This window comes from Sorex fumeus, unplaced genomic scaffold (genome assembly GCF_029834395.1).
Source record: "Sorex fumeus unplaced genomic scaffold, SorFum_2.1 ptg000095l, whole genome shotgun sequence".
In the NCBI taxonomy this organism is placed as follows: domain Eukaryota; kingdom Metazoa; phylum Chordata; class Mammalia; order Eulipotyphla; family Soricidae; genus Sorex; species Sorex fumeus.
The window spans coordinates 545,428-561,323 of NW_026606152.1; the positions used below are offsets into that span (position 1 = coordinate 545,428).

Consider the following 15,896-nt stretch of genomic DNA (forward strand, 5'->3'; position numbering starts at 1 on the left):
CCCACCCACACACACACACAGGTCGCTCGCGTTGGCATAAATAGAGGCTAGCCTCGTGGGACCTTGACCCCCACACTCAGGACCCAGGTGCATAGAGGCGTGGGGAGTGACACGAGGTCTTGCGCCCCCTGCCCCGTCACCAGGGGGCGCTCTCCCGCCTGAGGCAGAGCCTAGTGTGGACCCCCGTGGTTCCCCATCTGACCTAAGCCCAGGACCTTGACACCCAGAACCATTTCTGCCTCCGCCAGAGGCCTGACCCCGGGCTGCGGGCGCCCCAGGAAGTGCACCCCTCCCCCAAACCCCGCACAGTCCCCGCGCAGGCTCAGCCGCGCGAGAGGCCACCCACGAAGGTCTGCCCTGTGATGCCGGTTTATAGCTCTGGGAAATAGGAGACTCACACTCACTGTTCTTTATGTGTTTGTTCTGGGGTCACACCCTGCGGTGCTCAGGGGTTACTCCTGGCCCTGCACTCGGGAATCACTCCTGGTGGTGCTCAGGGGACCCTCTGGGATGCCTGGATCGAAGCTGGGTCAGCCGCCCGCATAGCAAGCGCCCTCCCCACTGGACTATCTCTCCAGCTCTCTTATTATTCTTATCATTCAAAGGCAAATGAGAGTCACTAAAATAAACAAACAAAAAAACGAGAATATCACGACTAGAGGCCAGAGATGTTAGAGATGAAAGGGCGTTTGCCCTCTATGCAGTGGACTGGGGTTCAATCCCAGCACCCCATGTGGTCCCCAAGACCCCTCCAGGAGTGAGCATAGAGCCAGAAGCCCTGGGCACTGCTGGGTGTGTCCCCTACAAAGATAAAATAAATAAAAAAGAGCCAGAGAGGGTACAGTGAGGAGGTGTCTGCCTTGCACGCAGCCAGATGTTTGAGATCCCCAGCACCCCAGAGGGTCCCCCGAGCCCCTCCCGGAGTGATCCCTGCAGAGCCAGAGTGACCCCGAGTCCCGAGGGTGTGGCCCAAGTGCCTCCGAGAGACGATGCTTCCCTTTGGAAGGAAAGTCAGGAAACCGGAGGCTATTGTAGATCAGACCTGCTAGAGTAACCTTGAGGGACGGGACAGACAACAGCCAACAGCCCAGGGGCCATGGCGTGCGCCTCGCACCCTGCCAAGCCCAGTTTGGTCGCTGGCACCCATAGGGTCCCTCCCGTGTCTCCTCACAGAGCCAGGCGCGGCGCAGAACCCTGCGTGCCTGTCTCAGGCCCGCTCGGGTGGAAGCTGTCTGCCTGGGCCCGCAGCACTGCCCTGGCCGTCAGGATGATCTGATTTAATCTGCTCAGTGACCTTGGCCGCACCTGCCACGGCCCATCCGTCAGAGCCCCCGTCCACAGGTGTGGGGTGCGGGGCACCTCTGCCCCTCGTGTCGGGGGAGGGGGCGGCGGGATGGCACCACGGGCCTTTCATAACGCGAAGACGGGCGGCAGGCCCCTTGGCAGAGCCACACTTGTGACTTTCTGGAAACTGCAGCTGGGCCCAAGCTGGCAGGGAGAGGCCCCCTGAGCAGGGATGCCGGGAGCCCAGCACGGCCCGTCCAGTGTCATCAGGCAGAAAAGTGTAAAGGTGAGAAAGGAGGTGACGAAGTGGTCGTGTCTGCCCAGCCGAGGAGCAGCCAACGGGAAAGCCTGACACCCAGAGAGAGAGACAGAGGGAGGGAGAGAGGGAGGAAGAGGGAGGGACAGGGAGAGGGAGAGAGAGAGGGAGAAAGAGAAAGAAAGACAGACGGAGAGAGAGGGAGAGAGAGAGAGGGAGAGAGGGAGAGAGAGGGAGAGAGGAGCCAGAATAAATGTGTGTCTCAGGCTCCTGGGAAACGGGGGCTGGAGGGGCGGGAATCTGCATCCACCCTGGCACGGGTGGGGCCTGGCCGGCGCTGGCCTTTGGGGGCAGCCACCAACTCCCGCAGCGAGGGCAAGCACAGCATCATCCAGAAGGGGGCGCTGTCCTCTCCCCGAACCCCACTGGCTACTCCGCAGAAGAGCACGGTGGGGGCGGCTCCACGGTGGGGCTGATGCCTACCCAGACCAGCCCGGCCGGGGGCCACGCCTGGGTCTCATCAGGGTGCTTTCCACCTGCCCGCTCACCTGTTGGGCTTGTGGCCGAGGTCTTCTTCGAGCAGTCGCGCCTGGTCGGGGTCCCGGGGGAAGCCGTGTAGCACCCAGCCCCTTTGCACGCAGTCCGGCCGGTCCAGGCGGGGGCCCAGGACCTTCATGATCACCTTGTCGGGGACTGCGGAGAGAGGGGGTGTCACTCTCCGGCCCCCACTCCCCAGAGTGGCGCGTGGCCTGGGGCTCCGGACTCCTGGGTCAGAGCGAAGAATGACCAATAGGCAGGAGTGGACGGGGCTGCCAGGGCCCCGGGCCAGGTCCCTCCAGGTCCCAGCATGGAGGAAGGTGACCATCTGGATGGATGCCAGCGGCTGGCCTCCAGGGCCACTCCCGTGCACAGCGACAGGATCTGGTCTTTTCGGGGGAGGGGGGTCACACTCGGTGATGCTTAGGGGTCACTCCTAGCTCTGCACTCAGGAATCACTCCTGGAGCGGCTCGGGGGACCATATGGGATGCCAGGGATCGAACCCGGGTCAGCTGTGTGCGAGGCCAACGCCCTCCCTGCTGTGCTACGTCTCCGGCCCAGGACCCAGTTTTGCAGTAAAAGACATTGGGGGTCTTTCAGCCCGGCCTGTTTCCCTTTCTCCAAGCGGGATCTCTCTCATGCAGTCCCCTGCGTGCTCGGGGCGCATCTGGTGGCCTATAAGCAACCCTGGTGCTCTCTGCTCCAGTCACACAGCCCGGCCACATGTGGGTGCGGGGACCAGCCGCCAAGGCACAGACGCCCTCACGCGTGTGACATTCACCACTGCTGACTCCGGAAACTTCTCCGTCCTCTCATCACGCGTCGCCTGCGCTTTGCGCTCATTTCCCAGAAATGCTCGCAAACACCATCACCCTGTGCAGCACGGGGCCGCCCCAGCCAGCAACCACAGGCCAGGCAAGCGAGCGCAGGGCTCCTGCCTAGGGGCTTCCAGAACCCAGGCTGACAGCGGGTGCGCGGGGACACGGCAGTGAGCAGGGCTTCTCCCGTCCCTCCTTCCTCCACCTCTCAGGCTGCAGCCGCCCCACTGGACGGGGACCAAGTCGGCCCGCCTCACGCGCCCCTGCCACCAGCTGCCATCTGCCTGCAGCTGTGCGGGCGCCTTCAGTTCATTTGTTTTTTGGTTTGGGGTGACACCCTGCTGTGCTCAGAGCTTACTCCTGGCTCAGTGCTCACGGTCACTCCTGGCGGTGCTTGAAAGCCGTACGGGGTGCCGGGGATGAACGCGGTCGGATGCATGCTAAGCAAATGCCCTCACCACTGAGCTGCCTCCGGGGTCCCATCTGGGCAAATATCAATACAGAGTGCTCCTGGGCCCTTGATCACGTGTCACCATCATGCTGATCACGTGTGACTACCACACAGGTCATGTGTCACTGTCATATTGATCACGTGTCACTGTCATGCTGTTGTGCCTCCTGTCGGGGCTGTAGGACGCCACGTGTCCCCCAGGGCCCACTCCTGATCACCACGGGGGTCCTGCGCCCCTCAGCCCGGGAGTGGTCCAGGGTCCCCAGGCCGGCTCCTCCCATCTCCAGGGGGGCCCGGGGTCTGCCCTGGCCAGGGTGCCCACTCCCTCCAGGCCCCATCCCCCGGGCCCCCAAAGGCCACAAGACTTCCCAGCCGGTCTCTTCCGGGACGAGGGTCCCCCGCGTCCCAGGGCCCTGCTGGCACCTGCCACCTGCTCCAGACCCGGAGACCGTCCACCACCGTGGGGCACATTCGCCCCACACACGGACACGGACAGGAGCGGGCATGGCGAGGGGCGCGGACACAGGCACTAATGAACACAGGCATGACGTGGTCATGCACACGGGCATGGACGCAGGTGGCCCCAGCAGGAGGCCCGTGTTGGGCCGGGCTCTGTGGGGTGCTTGGGGCCCTGGGCCCTGGTTGAGGTCACACTCTCGATGCGGGGACACCAGTAAGCCCCGGTCTCGGGCACCCACCACTAGCAGGGCAGGAGAGGCCAATGCCAAAGGCCAGCCTCGTCCCCAGGAAGCTGATGTCCACCCGCTAGAAAGGCCAATGGGCACAGGGGTGAGGAAGAGCTAAGGGGTGGGGGGTGCAGGGGTGAGGCAGGGCTAAGGGGCGGGATGCAGGGGTGAGGCAGGGCTAAGGGGTGTAGGTTGAACATAGGAAATGGTCCTTTCTAGAAGCTTCTGAGCAGCCGCTGCTACTGGGCTGGGTTTGCTGTGGCCTGTCTTCCCCTCACCCCACCCTGAAAATAGAATTCCCCCTTTTCTCCCCACTCAGCGGTTCTCAGGCCTGACTTCCGACTCTGCACCCAGGGGTCACTCCTGGGGTCTCGGGGACCACATGGGATGCTGGGCGGGGCCCAGGCTGGCTCCTGCTCCCCTCCCTAGGCCCTGTGAAGCTGGGCTGCAGCCCCCGCAGGAGGGACCGGCCAAGGCAGGGCGTGGGAAGGCCCATGCCGAGGGGCCGCTCTGGCCTGGACAGCAGGGGGGTGTCCAGGCACATGTCCAGCCGGGGCGTCCCCCCACGCCCAGTCTCCCCTCGGCTGCCTCTCTCCCTGCCGGGCCTGGCCGGCCGCTCCTCAAAAAGGCCTTTTCTGCCACTGAATTCTCAGTGCACGAGCTCAGGGTCCCTGAGGGCCGGGAGCGGCGCAAGGGGCCAGTTCAACCCTGGCCCCAGACACTGCCAGACCCGCCTCACCCCCGGCCTGCTCGCAGCCTCAGGAGTTGGAAAGCGGAGGAGACGCCGCCCTCTGCTGGCCACTCCAGGAACAGCATGAAGGTGTCTCCCAGACCCCTCCCCACTCCACAGCCTCGCGACCCCGACCCCGGCGCCCCCATCCCTTCACTTCACACCTGTATTCCCTGCACACACAGCCACCCCCTCACACACAACCCTGCACAGCCACACAGCAACACACGCATGCACAGTTCACACCACTGCACACAACACACACCACGCACACACAGCCCAGCACTGCACACGCATGCACGCCAATGACATAAACACAGGCACAGCCTGTCCCCCTCCCCCCCGCCCGCATCTGTCCACAAACCACACACCGCACACGTCAGACACCCTCACACTCACACTCACACTCACACTCACACTCACACTGGCATTTCCTTCCTCCCGGAGTGCGCAGCCAGCGGGCTATGAGCGATGGGCGAAGTGGGTGGCTTCAGAGGGGAGGGGGCTCACTCTGCCCTGGGGCGGGAGCGGCACCCCAGCACCCTGTGCCCCCAGTCCCCCTGCAAGGCCCTGCGCACCCAGAGCACTTTGTTGTTCTTTACTGCCACCTGCTGGCGGGCTGGGGTGCTGCACCCCACATTTCTAAGGCCTTGAGTCGGTGGATCTTGCCTGCTGGGACCCGCTTGGAGGAGGACGACGACGGGGTGGAGGCACCCACAAACCCCTTTGCTGTCGGTCTTGGGTGCAGGAATGATGGAGCATTGGTCTTGAGAGAACTGCAAGGTCGTTAGCAGACAGTACCGCCAGGAAGTGGATCTTTTCCAATCCTCCCCCGAGCCTCCCACCGGCTCCCCCGCTCCCGGCCAGTCTCCCGGCTGAGGCAGAGCTGAGGCGGGAGAGATACCAGGCCCGTCCCTGCTCCTTTAGGAGGGAGGCACCTGCTGGCACTCAGTCACCCGGATTCCTTCCCTGGCACCAGAAAGTGCCCCTGAGTTCTGCCAGGAGTGACCCCTGAGCACAGAGCCAGGAGTGAGTCCCAAATACAGCCAGGTGTGGCCCAAGACTCCCCCCCCCCACACACACAGCAAAGGGAAAAAAAGAAAAAGAAATAAAGAGAAAAAGTGGGACCAGAGCCATAACACAGAGGGAGGGTGCTTGCCTCGCATGCAGCCGACCCGGGTTCGATTCCCAGCATCCCATATGGTCCCCTGAGCACCATCAGGAGTAATTCCTGAGTGCAGAGCCAGGAGGAACCCCTAAGCATCACTGGATGTGACCACCCCTGAAAGAAAGAAAGGAAGAAAGAAAGAAAGAAAGGAAGGAAGGAAGGAAGGAAGGAAGAAAGAAAGCCATTCAAAGGCCAGAGAGGCAGTATAAAGGTCAGCCACTTGCCTTGCCATGTCCAACCCAGATTCAATTCCTGGCATCCATATGGTCCCCCGAGCCCTGCCAGGAGTCAGCCCTGAGCATCACCCGGTGTGGTCCAAGACACAAAACAGCAAAAAGAGCCATTCAACTCGACTGTAAAGAAAGGCCCTTGGCCTAGCCAGTAGCACCACCTTCCCCGGCCGGGCCCGCGGAGATCCTGCGAGGATTCCTGCTTTCTTCCAGAAAACACCTTCGAGAAACACTCAGGCCAGGAGGGGTGCGGTGGGTGCTGTGCCAGGGAGCGGTCACGGCAAGCTGGGGAGGGGCGTGCTGCCCACACCTGCCCGCCCACGGGGGCACTGCCCGGCCTGGCCTGGCCCCTACAGGACAGCTGGGCCGAGACAGCCGTGCTGGGTGACACCGGGACTCCCCAGCCCCTCCCTGCGGCCCTGGCCAGCCCACCGGCCAGTGTGGTCCTGGGGATGCGCCTCTGCCCACCCCCAATCCTGCACCACAGACCCAGGACCTGAGGGAGGGGGGAGTGCAGACACGTGGGGCCAGTGGGGTCACCCCCAGCTGGACAGGCCAGATACCAGGGCTGGCTCGCTCCTTCCTTCCTTCCTTCCTTCCTTCACCAACCTGAGCTCACCAGCTTCTTCCCGTCAGCCCCACCCTGCAGTTGAGATGAAGCTGAAGGCCCTGGCACCCTCCAGGACAGGCCTGGCACCAGCCCGGGCAGCCCATCAGCAGGAGAGCACGCAGGGTCGGTCTGTCATGGCGCGTTTCACAGCTGAGCGGCCAGCGGGGCCTCCTGCCCATTCCTGCCCACGGCTCCACCGTGGCCTTCCAGAAACTTCTGAGTGTGCAGGAACACGACAGGGGTGGGGGCAGGGGTCCTTGGGCTGTTTGGGGGGGGTCACTCACGGCCTCAGTGTCTCCACTGACTCGCAGCTGCCTGCCCTTTGGGGCGCGTGACCACACCCCGCATGGGGGTCAGAGGCCAGAGAGGCAGTATAATGGTCAGCGACTTGCCTTGCCATGTCCAACCCAGGTTCAATCCCTGGCATCCATATGGTCCCCCGAGCCCTGCCAGGAGTCAGAGCCCTGAGATGCCAGTTTACGGCTGCTGAGCTAACCAAAGCCCCTGGGAGAGCATGCACTCTGTGCGCAGTGCTCCATGCGCAGTGCTCTGAGCAGCCCCAGGCCCAGCCCTGGCACTGAGACGGAATCAAAGCACCAGGAGCTGGGTGCTGTGTTGGGCGGGGGGCGGGGGCACCGTCCTGTTGGCAGGCAGTGGGTGGTCCCCCTTCCCCAGTTGCCCCTCGGCCGGGCTCACGCAGCTCTGCCCCCCTCCGCCTCCTGATTTCCATAAGGAGATCTTTGTAGAGGCCCCAGTGGAAAAGCCCAAAGTTTGACTTGAAAAAAGGAGCCACTTCAAAAGCACTGTCACCGAGGTGAGGGAGCCTTTAAAATGCATAACTGCCGGGGCGTCTGTCCACCTGCTTGTGGCAGCCCGCGGCAGCGACACGGGACACGCGTGGGCTGGGACGCGCACATCAAGGAAGAGAGTCAATTAATGTGTTATTACTCACGGCTCGGACTGTGCGTGCAGGAGCCCGCGTGCCCGCGCGTGTGTGTGTGTGTGTGTGTGTGTGTGCGTGTGCGTGTGCGCGTGTGTGTGCGCGCGCGCGCTCCCACACAGAGAAAAATGAAAGGAAATGTAGGGTTTTTTCCCTTCAATAATAAAAAGGGAGGTGCACCACAGCCCCCGAAAGCTTGTGAAAAATTAAACTCGACGGATTCAAACTGTCCTATTTCCACTTCAAAAGCGGAGAGGCGCTGAGCGCTTCCCGACTCACCATCAAACGCCCAGCACCCTGGAAAGTTTCTTTACAGAAATAAAGGCTTGCCTCCCCCAAGCGCTGTGCCGGTTACTGTACCACCGGCTCTTCCTCCCCTAATTATACCCCTGTGAGTCTATTAATCAAACTGGTAAATTATTCAGAGAGGCAGGCGCGCCCGCCCCGCCGCGGCCCCCGGGGGCCCCTCTGCTGCTCAGCTCAGCTTAGTGCTGGGGCTGCCGCTTCAATCCAGAAAGTTCCTCCGCCCAGGCCCCCCCCCCACTTCCTGTCTTTCAACTCGGGGGCCCTTTGCAAGTTTTTGTCAAAAGAGAAAAGTCGGTCTCTTGCCGGATCTTTAGTGAGCGTTTAGTGATGAGAATATTAATTCCGCACCCCCAACCCCAGGCCCAAAACAAAGGAGCCCCTTAGGTCTGCTCCCCGTGGGAGGGCTCACGGAAGGTTCTGGAAAATCGCTCCTAATCATCCCAATTCGGGTGTGGCAGGGGCTTGTTTGTGTTTGGGGCTGCCTTGGAGATGAGAGGGCTCGGGGCCAGCAAAGGGGAGCACCAGCGTTTTCTGGAATGTTCCAGGCCCTGCCAGGCCAGGGAGGCACAGGGAGCTGGGTGGGGGAGGGGGTCTGCCACCCCGGCAATGGTGGTCTCTGCTCTCAGCAGCCAGGAGGCCCTGCATCCTTCAGCTGCCTCCCTGGCCTCGGGGAGTGGGCGGGGGGTGCTTTTCCTTTGCTCCTGAGCCATGTACCACGTCGGCCAGACCCCTGCAGGAGCCCCCATACCTGATGAGCCCATAGCTCCGCGGGCCGGGTTCTTCCTGGGGGCCGTTCTGCAGGGGACCCCAGAAGGCTGGAGCTGGCAGTGCGCCCCCAAGAAGCAGGAGCCCTGGGCAGGGGCTGGGCAGCCAGGCTGGCCTGGGGAAGGCGTGAGGGACTGCAGGTCCCTTTAATTTTGGAGGCCACACCCAGAAGTGCTCAGGAATCACTCCTGGCTCTGTGCTCAGGAATCACTCCTAGCTCTGTGCTCAGGGCTGACTCCTGGCTCTGCGCTCGGGGCTGACTCTGGCTCTGTGCTCAGGGCTGACTCCTGGCTCTGTGCTCAGGGCTGACTCCCGGCTCTGCATTCAGGGCTGACTCCCAGCTCTGTGCTCAGGGCAGACTCTGGCTCTGTGCTCAGGAATCACTCCTAGCTCTGCGCTCAGGGCTGACTCCTGACTCTGTGCTCAGGGCTGACTCCCGGCTCTGCATTCAGGGTTGACTCCCAGCTCTGTGCTCAGGGCAGACTCTGGCTCTGTGCTCAGGAATCACTCCTAGCTCTGCGCTCAGGGCTGACTCCTGGCTCTGCGTTCAGGGCTGACTCCCAGCTCTGTGCTCAGGGCAGACTCTGGCTTTGTGCTCAGGGCTGACTCCCGGCTCTGTGCTCAGGGCTGACTCCCGGCACTGCGCTCAGGGCTGACTCCCGGTTCTGAGCTCAGGGCTGACTCCTGGCTCTGTACTTGGGGATCACTCCTGGCAGTGCTCGGGGGGCCCTATGGGGTGCCAGGGACCAAATGCGCGTCAGAAACATGAAGGCCAGTGCAGCCCTTGTGCCTCTGGGCTGTGCCCTCCTCAGAGCAGGGGGCTGAGGCAGGGCCCTGGGGCCCGCAGGGAGCATGAAGCCCCCGGCAGACGTGGGCTGGGGCAGAGCTCTGCCGCGGCGCTGAGTGGGACGAGGTGTTGGCAGCACCATGAGGCCCCGCAGCAGAGGGCGGGAGGCCCGGGAGGGTCTGGGATCACTCGGTCAGGGTCAGCCGGTGTCCCTGGAGGAGCCACTGTCTCCAGGACTGGCAGCCCCGGGGGCGGGGGAGGGTAAAGCCGCTGACAGGGGCTCCGGAGGGAGAACCGGGCGGGAGGGGCCGCGGTGGCCGGCAGCCAGGAGCACGAGCTGCCCCCAGGACCCGGCAGCTGGCCAGAGCCCGCAGGCGACCACTGAGGAGGCTGTGGGGGGGTGCTGTTTGGGGGAGGGGCGCAGGAAGGGGAGGGGGCTGTGCATGGGTGCTGCCGTCTGCAGGTGGGTCTGAGGTGGGGGTGGTGTCTGTGTCATCACTGTTGCCTCTGCCCTCAGCTGAGCCCTGATGTGGGGGCGCCTGCACCTCCCCCCACGCAGGGGCACAGGGTGCTACTGGGGCAGCAGCATCAGGCGGTGCCCAGGCCTCCGGGAGAAAACCTGAGAGCTACTATGGGCGCCCAGCGGGGAGCAGGGGTGAGGGGCACCCGGTGGGGAGCAGGGGTGGGGTGTGGCCACCCCATCCCAGAAGTGCTGTGAGGGATGGACCGTGTTGGGGACACGCCATGTAGCTCTTGGCACCGCAAAGAACATCTGATGTGAGCGAGGCAGAAGCCGCCCCTGCCTGCCCCCTCAGCCCAGGGCCCCCTGGGGCCCCCTGCCCAGCCCCCAGTGTGAGGGGCCTGCGAAGGCATCAGGACTCCTGCCCCCACCTGAGGCCCTCAGCAGCATCTGCACCCACCCTGCCCCCTGCTGGCCGTGCCTGGGGGGACATGGCTTGGAGGCAGGTGTGAGGGTCACCTGGGTCAGACCCTAGAGTGGCCTCTTGCACTGCCCGCAGGCCCTGGACTCCATCTCCTCCTGGAGGGGCTCAAACCTTGAGGAGCAGAGTGGCCCGAGGCCGAGACTAGCTAAGCCGAATCACTGCCCAGACCTTCCTGCCCCAGTGGGCCTGTGGGTCCCTGCACCCCTCCCCGACCCTGCCCTGGTCAAACATGTAAACGCGTCTCTGGCCTCCATCCAGCCCACAGCCCCCAGCCCAGGCGCCCGGGAAGCTCCTGCTTCTCCCTCCCCACCAGGGCGCCAGGCCCTAACTCAGGGGCACTGTGGGGCCGCACCCCAGCCCAGCACCGCTTCACGACGGGTCTCTGCAGAGACGCCAAACTAACAGGGTTCCAGGCAAACCATCTTCCGGGGCCTTTTCAGGGCGGGGAGGGCAGACCCCCCTCAGATCCTGGGGGTCCCCAAAACACCCGCAAACTCCACAAGCCCGACAGCCCAGCAGCACTGTGACATGCACCAAGTAAGCTCAGGAAACGGTCACTCAAGGTCCAGCCAGACACAGAGCCACAGCCTGACTTGGAACAATTCTCACAGGTTTCCCTTTAATGAAGGTTTTTTTAAAAATTGCATTAGAAATTATTTGTAACAAGCAATATCAAATAAATTATTTTGTGCTGGCTTTGGGGTGGGGGAATGGAGCCAGTGGTGGAGGGAAGGGCACACGGCGGCAGTGGAGGGTTAGGACGGGACACTGCATACATGCCTGAAGCAACTGCACCATGAACCACTTTGCAAAGTCGCATTCAAATAGAGAAGAAAAGGAACCCGAAAGGGCCACGAGGCCTCACTAGCTCCCACAGGGCCCAAGCGATGCCTGCAGGGGACAGGAGTGACCACGCCTCCGGCCTCCACCCAGCCTGCAGACCCACGCACCCCCCTGCCCCACTGCACGCAGCCCCGAGAGAATCAGGGTGGTGCCCAAGGCTGCCGTCCCGCGGACAGGATCACAGGCTGCAGCTGTGATTTCTATTTTTCGAGATTGAGGGGCCGCCCCCAGGAGAGCTCAGCCTTGCATGGGGCACCATCGCTCCTGCCTTTTTCCTGAGCCCTAACGTTTTATTTGTAAAAGAAAAGAAAAGGGGGGCAGGGTGGGGAGAAACAGTACAGCTGATAAGGCGCTCACTTTGGATGTCCGTACGGTCCCCTGAGCACGGCCAGGGGAGATCCCTGAGTGCAGAGCCAGGAGGATGCCCTGAGCATTGCCAGTGGTGCCCCCAAACAAGAAAACAGGAGAGAAGGAGAGAAGGAAAGAAGGAGAGACAGAGAGAGAGAGAGAAAGAGAGAGAAGGAGGAAGGGAAGGAAGAGGGAGGGAGGGAGTGAGGGATGGAGAGAAACAAAAAAAGGTACAAAGGAAGGAAAGAAGGAAGGAAGGAAGGAAAGAAGGAAGAGAGGGAGGGGAAAGAAGGAAGGAAGGAGGGAAGGAGGGAGGGACGAAGGAAGGGAAGGAGGGAAGGAGGGAGGGACGAAGGAAGGGAAGGAGGGAAGGAGGGAGGGACGAAGGAAGGGAAGGAGGGAAGGAGGGAAGGAGGGAGGGATGAAGGAAGGGAAGGAGGGAAGGAGGAAGGGAAGGAGGGAAGGGGGGGCCCAGAGCAATAACTCAGTGGTCAGGGCACCTGCTTTGCATGTAGCCAACCTAGGTTCCAACTGGCCACATCCATGGTTCCTAGCAAGAGTGACCCTGAGCACTGCAGGTGTGGCCCAAGCCAGAAAGCCCAGGGAAGTGTGGGAGACACGCAGGGTCCTCAAAGCACTCAGGGCCCGCTACCCCTCCCCCAGCACCATCCTGGGCCCAGCCCTGTCCTCTCTGGGCCACCACGGTCACCCCCAGCTGGCGCAAGGTGCCACCCCATGTCCCCAGGCCTGGCCACCTCGGGCTTCTGTCCCCGTCCCTGAGAAGGCTGCAGGCTGGGGGCAGCCCCGGGTCCTGAACCCAGTGGGACCCCCTGCCCCTCCCTGAGGCTCTTCCACCCAAGGACTTGGGAAGGACACGAACTTGACCCTGGTTGACTGCCCTTGAACTTGACTCCTGGGGAACAGGAGGCCGCAGGGAGGGGTGTGGAGAGCAGGTCAGGACACCCCTCTGGTCCTGGGGGGTCTGCAGCAAAGCAGGGGAAGGCGCTGTCCAGGACCCATGTGCTCGGGCCCCGGCTTCTGAGTGGACGCTGCTTGTCCTCGCCTCTGGTGGGCAGCCGCCACGGCCCTTCACGCAAGACAGGAGACCGGGAGGAGGGTCCAGCCCAGCGTCCTGGTGGGGTCGGCCCTGGGGCGTTTCCAGGAGGCAGGTCACGGGGGCCTAGAGAGCCACCCTGGTCCCACTGCCCTCACGGACCCGGCCACCCTTGGGGGACAGAAGCTCCCGCTGGCCGCCCTTCTGCCGGCTGACCAGGCCATGTCTGCTCAGGCCACTGCCCCCAGCACAGCCACCGGGACGGGCGGGAACTCTGCACACGCCATGCCAGAGGCCTCGAGGCCTGAGACAAGATAGCGGGAGGGTGCCGCCGTGCTCACTACGGACCAAGGGCCAGCCCTGAGCCTGCCAGGAGGGACCCCTGAGCAGAGAGTCAGGAGTCAGCCCTGAGCCCTACTGGATGTGGCCCAAAGTCAAAACAAAAATCATCAAAGGCAAAGTGTAGGGTCCTGGAAGGAGAGGGGGTCACAGAGTGTCCCCAGGTGGGGGTCGCATAGGATGTCCCCAGGTGGGGGTCCCAGAGAATGTCTGCAGGTGGGGGTCACAGAGTGACCGCAGGTGGGGGGTCACACACAGCGTCCCAGGTGGGGGCGCCCAGGCCATACCTGTCATGCCCTTTTCAAAGTAGGTCTGGATGACCTCGCCAAGGTTGTCCTGCGCGGCCACGGTCTCCTTGAGCAGCTGCCCGCAGCAGACTGGGGGAGAGAGAGACACGGTCGGGGGTCCGGGGGTCAATGGGAGAACCCCTGAGAGAAACCTGGGGACCCCGTGGGACCCCAATAGTCCACTGAGGCAGGGATGTGCCCCCCAGGCCCAGCAGGGCTGCCTTAACAAAGCCGAAGAACAGTCAACTGGCCACACTCCATGCCCACCCCACCCTTCTGTGTTCACCCAGCAACTGTCCACTCCTGTCCAACAGGTGGAGGCGTGGGTCACCCCTCGCAAGCTCGGGAGCCATACGTGGTGGTGGGAGGCGACAAGGCGAGCGCCATCCCCGCCGTACTGGGGACCCAGCCCGGGACCCGACTCTAACTCAGTGGTAAGGCTGGGGCTGCCCCCTCCCCACAGTCGAGGACAGACAGACACAGCGGATGGGGACAGACAGACACCGCACGAGGGGCAAAGGACCACTCCCCCCTCAAGCCCAGACCCCTGGCCCAGGCCAGCACAGACCAGCTGGAGCTTAGAACAGCTGGACAGAGGCCAAGGGACGGGGCCACATCAACCGGAGCCGGAGAGAAGACCAAGCCCGGGTCACAGAGAGTCCCCGGGTGGGGGTCACATAGGATGTTCCCAGGTGGGGGTCACAGTGTCCCCAGGTGGTGGTAAGACCAAGTCGGAGAGAAGAACCCGGGAATCGCGGACAGGAAAGCCAGCCCGTTTGACTCTATTGCTCTACTGTGCTTTTAAGGCCACACCCAGGGGCGGTCAGGGGCTAGTCCAGACTCTGCCCCAGGACCACAGGTGCCAGGAAGCCGTGTCCCTCACACTCAGCATCCACTCCCGCCTTTGCGGTCAGTCCCCCAGCCCCAAGGACAGTATCTTGAATGCAGGAAATGCCGGAGTGATAGCACAGCAGGTAGGGCATTTGCCTTGCAAGCAGCCAACCCTGGTTCAATCCCCGGCATCCCATAGGGTCCCCCGAGACCGCCAGGAGTGATTCCTGAATGCAGAGCCAGGAGGAACCCGAGCATCACTAAAAAGCTCCCTCCCCCTCCCCCCAAAAAAAGCCTGGCTGGCTGCCACAAGGAAACCTCTAAAACATCTGAACCTGAATGAAGTCGCGGTGTGGAGGGCCTGTGGGGAGGACATTGTCCAGGAAATCTACCCAGCCACAGGGGGTCTGCGTGCCCGCGGGGTACCAGAGACGGAGGGTGGGGGCACCCAATCACATCGGAACAATGACATCTCAAAGTCAGATTGAGATTATCAACCCCAACCAACGTGGATATCCCGGGAGGTCACTCTCCCCGGGCACTGTCCAGGTGGCATAGGGGAGCACAGGGCTCAGCCCGGTGACGTACAGTCCCTTTCCACACCGTTGGAGATCAAGCCGGGCCTCAAGTCTGTGCCTGCACATTCCTACAGCTTCCCAGAGTCCTCTGGACCATGACTGGGGAGACAAACCATGCAGGAAACAGCTCTTTAGAGCAACCAGTCGGTCTGGATGTAAACTTGAAATCAGACTTTATTTTAACCCACCCAGTGTACTGGTGGATTAAGCTCTTGATCTTGTTTTGAAGCTTTTGAAGCAATTCCAGATGATCTGACTTGGAAAGAAGAGGATCCAGATCTCCGCGTGATTGGATCGTTTCTTTTTTTGTTTTTTCTTTTTGAGTCACACCCGGCAATGCCCAGGGCTTACTCCTGACTCTGTGCTCAGGAATTACCTCTGGTGGTGCTCAGGGGACCCTATGGGATGCTGGGAATCGAACCCGGATCGGACGCCTGCAAGGCAAACACCCTACTGGCTGTGGTATTGCTCCATCCCCTGTGATTGGTTGATTTCTAACTTTAGATTTCTTAATTTGATAGAAAGGTAAAATTGAAGGATGTATGCTGGGGTTATATTGTTTTGAGATTCTGAGCTAAACTTGAGCCCCCGGTTCACTAAGTGATGTGACCTTTCTAAAGAATACCTACATTTCTGGTGGGGGCGGTTACACTCATCAATGCTTGGGGATCTCTCCTGAGTGCTTGGGACTGCATAGGATATCAGTGATTAGACTCAAGAAAGTCCAAGCCAGCCTATCCACTGTGACCACTTTTTGGATTTTTATGTATTTCTGGATGGGACATGAAAGCCCCTGAAAAGGTGATCTTGCGATGTATTTACGAATTTCAATAAAGGTGATTACTTGTTAAAAAAAAAATATATATATATATATATCAACCCCAGCCAGAGCAATGGGGCAGCGGGCAGGGCGCTTGCCCTGCACGTGGCTGGCCAGGATTGATCACAGCAGGAGTGACCCCTGAGCACAGAGCCTGGAGTCAGCCGCGTATGGACCAAAAAACAAAACAAGAATATCAACCTCCAGGTCCCCAAATCCCAGGCAGAACAAACACAAAACACGCCAGGTGGGCTCCACCGTGGGGGACGCAGAGAGAGCGAGT

At 61.9% G+C, this 15,896-nt stretch overlaps 1 protein-coding gene and 1 non-coding gene across 2 annotated transcripts in view; one reads left to right on the forward strand and one right to left on the reverse strand.

Moving 5' to 3' along the window:
- Window positions 1–2,084: 2,084 nt before the first annotated feature.
- Window positions 2,085–15,896, reverse strand: part of LOC130040669 (adenylate kinase 8-like) — a 39,389-nt gene continuing 25,577 nt past the window's right edge. The window contains exons 10-11 of the mRNA XM_056132667.1: window positions 13,385–13,474; window positions 2,085–2,233 (exon numbers count right to left, since the gene is read on the reverse strand). Of these exons, the coding sequence (XP_055988642.1) occupies window positions 2,085–2,233; window positions 13,385–13,474 (239 nt within the window). The remainder of the gene's footprint in view (window positions 2,234–13,384; window positions 13,475–15,896) is intronic.
- On the forward strand, window positions 14,719–14,922 carry LOC130040998 (small nucleolar RNA SNORA73 family). The gene has a single exon (XR_008795033.1). It is a non-coding gene; the product is annotated as a small nucleolar RNA SNORA73 family (small nucleolar RNA).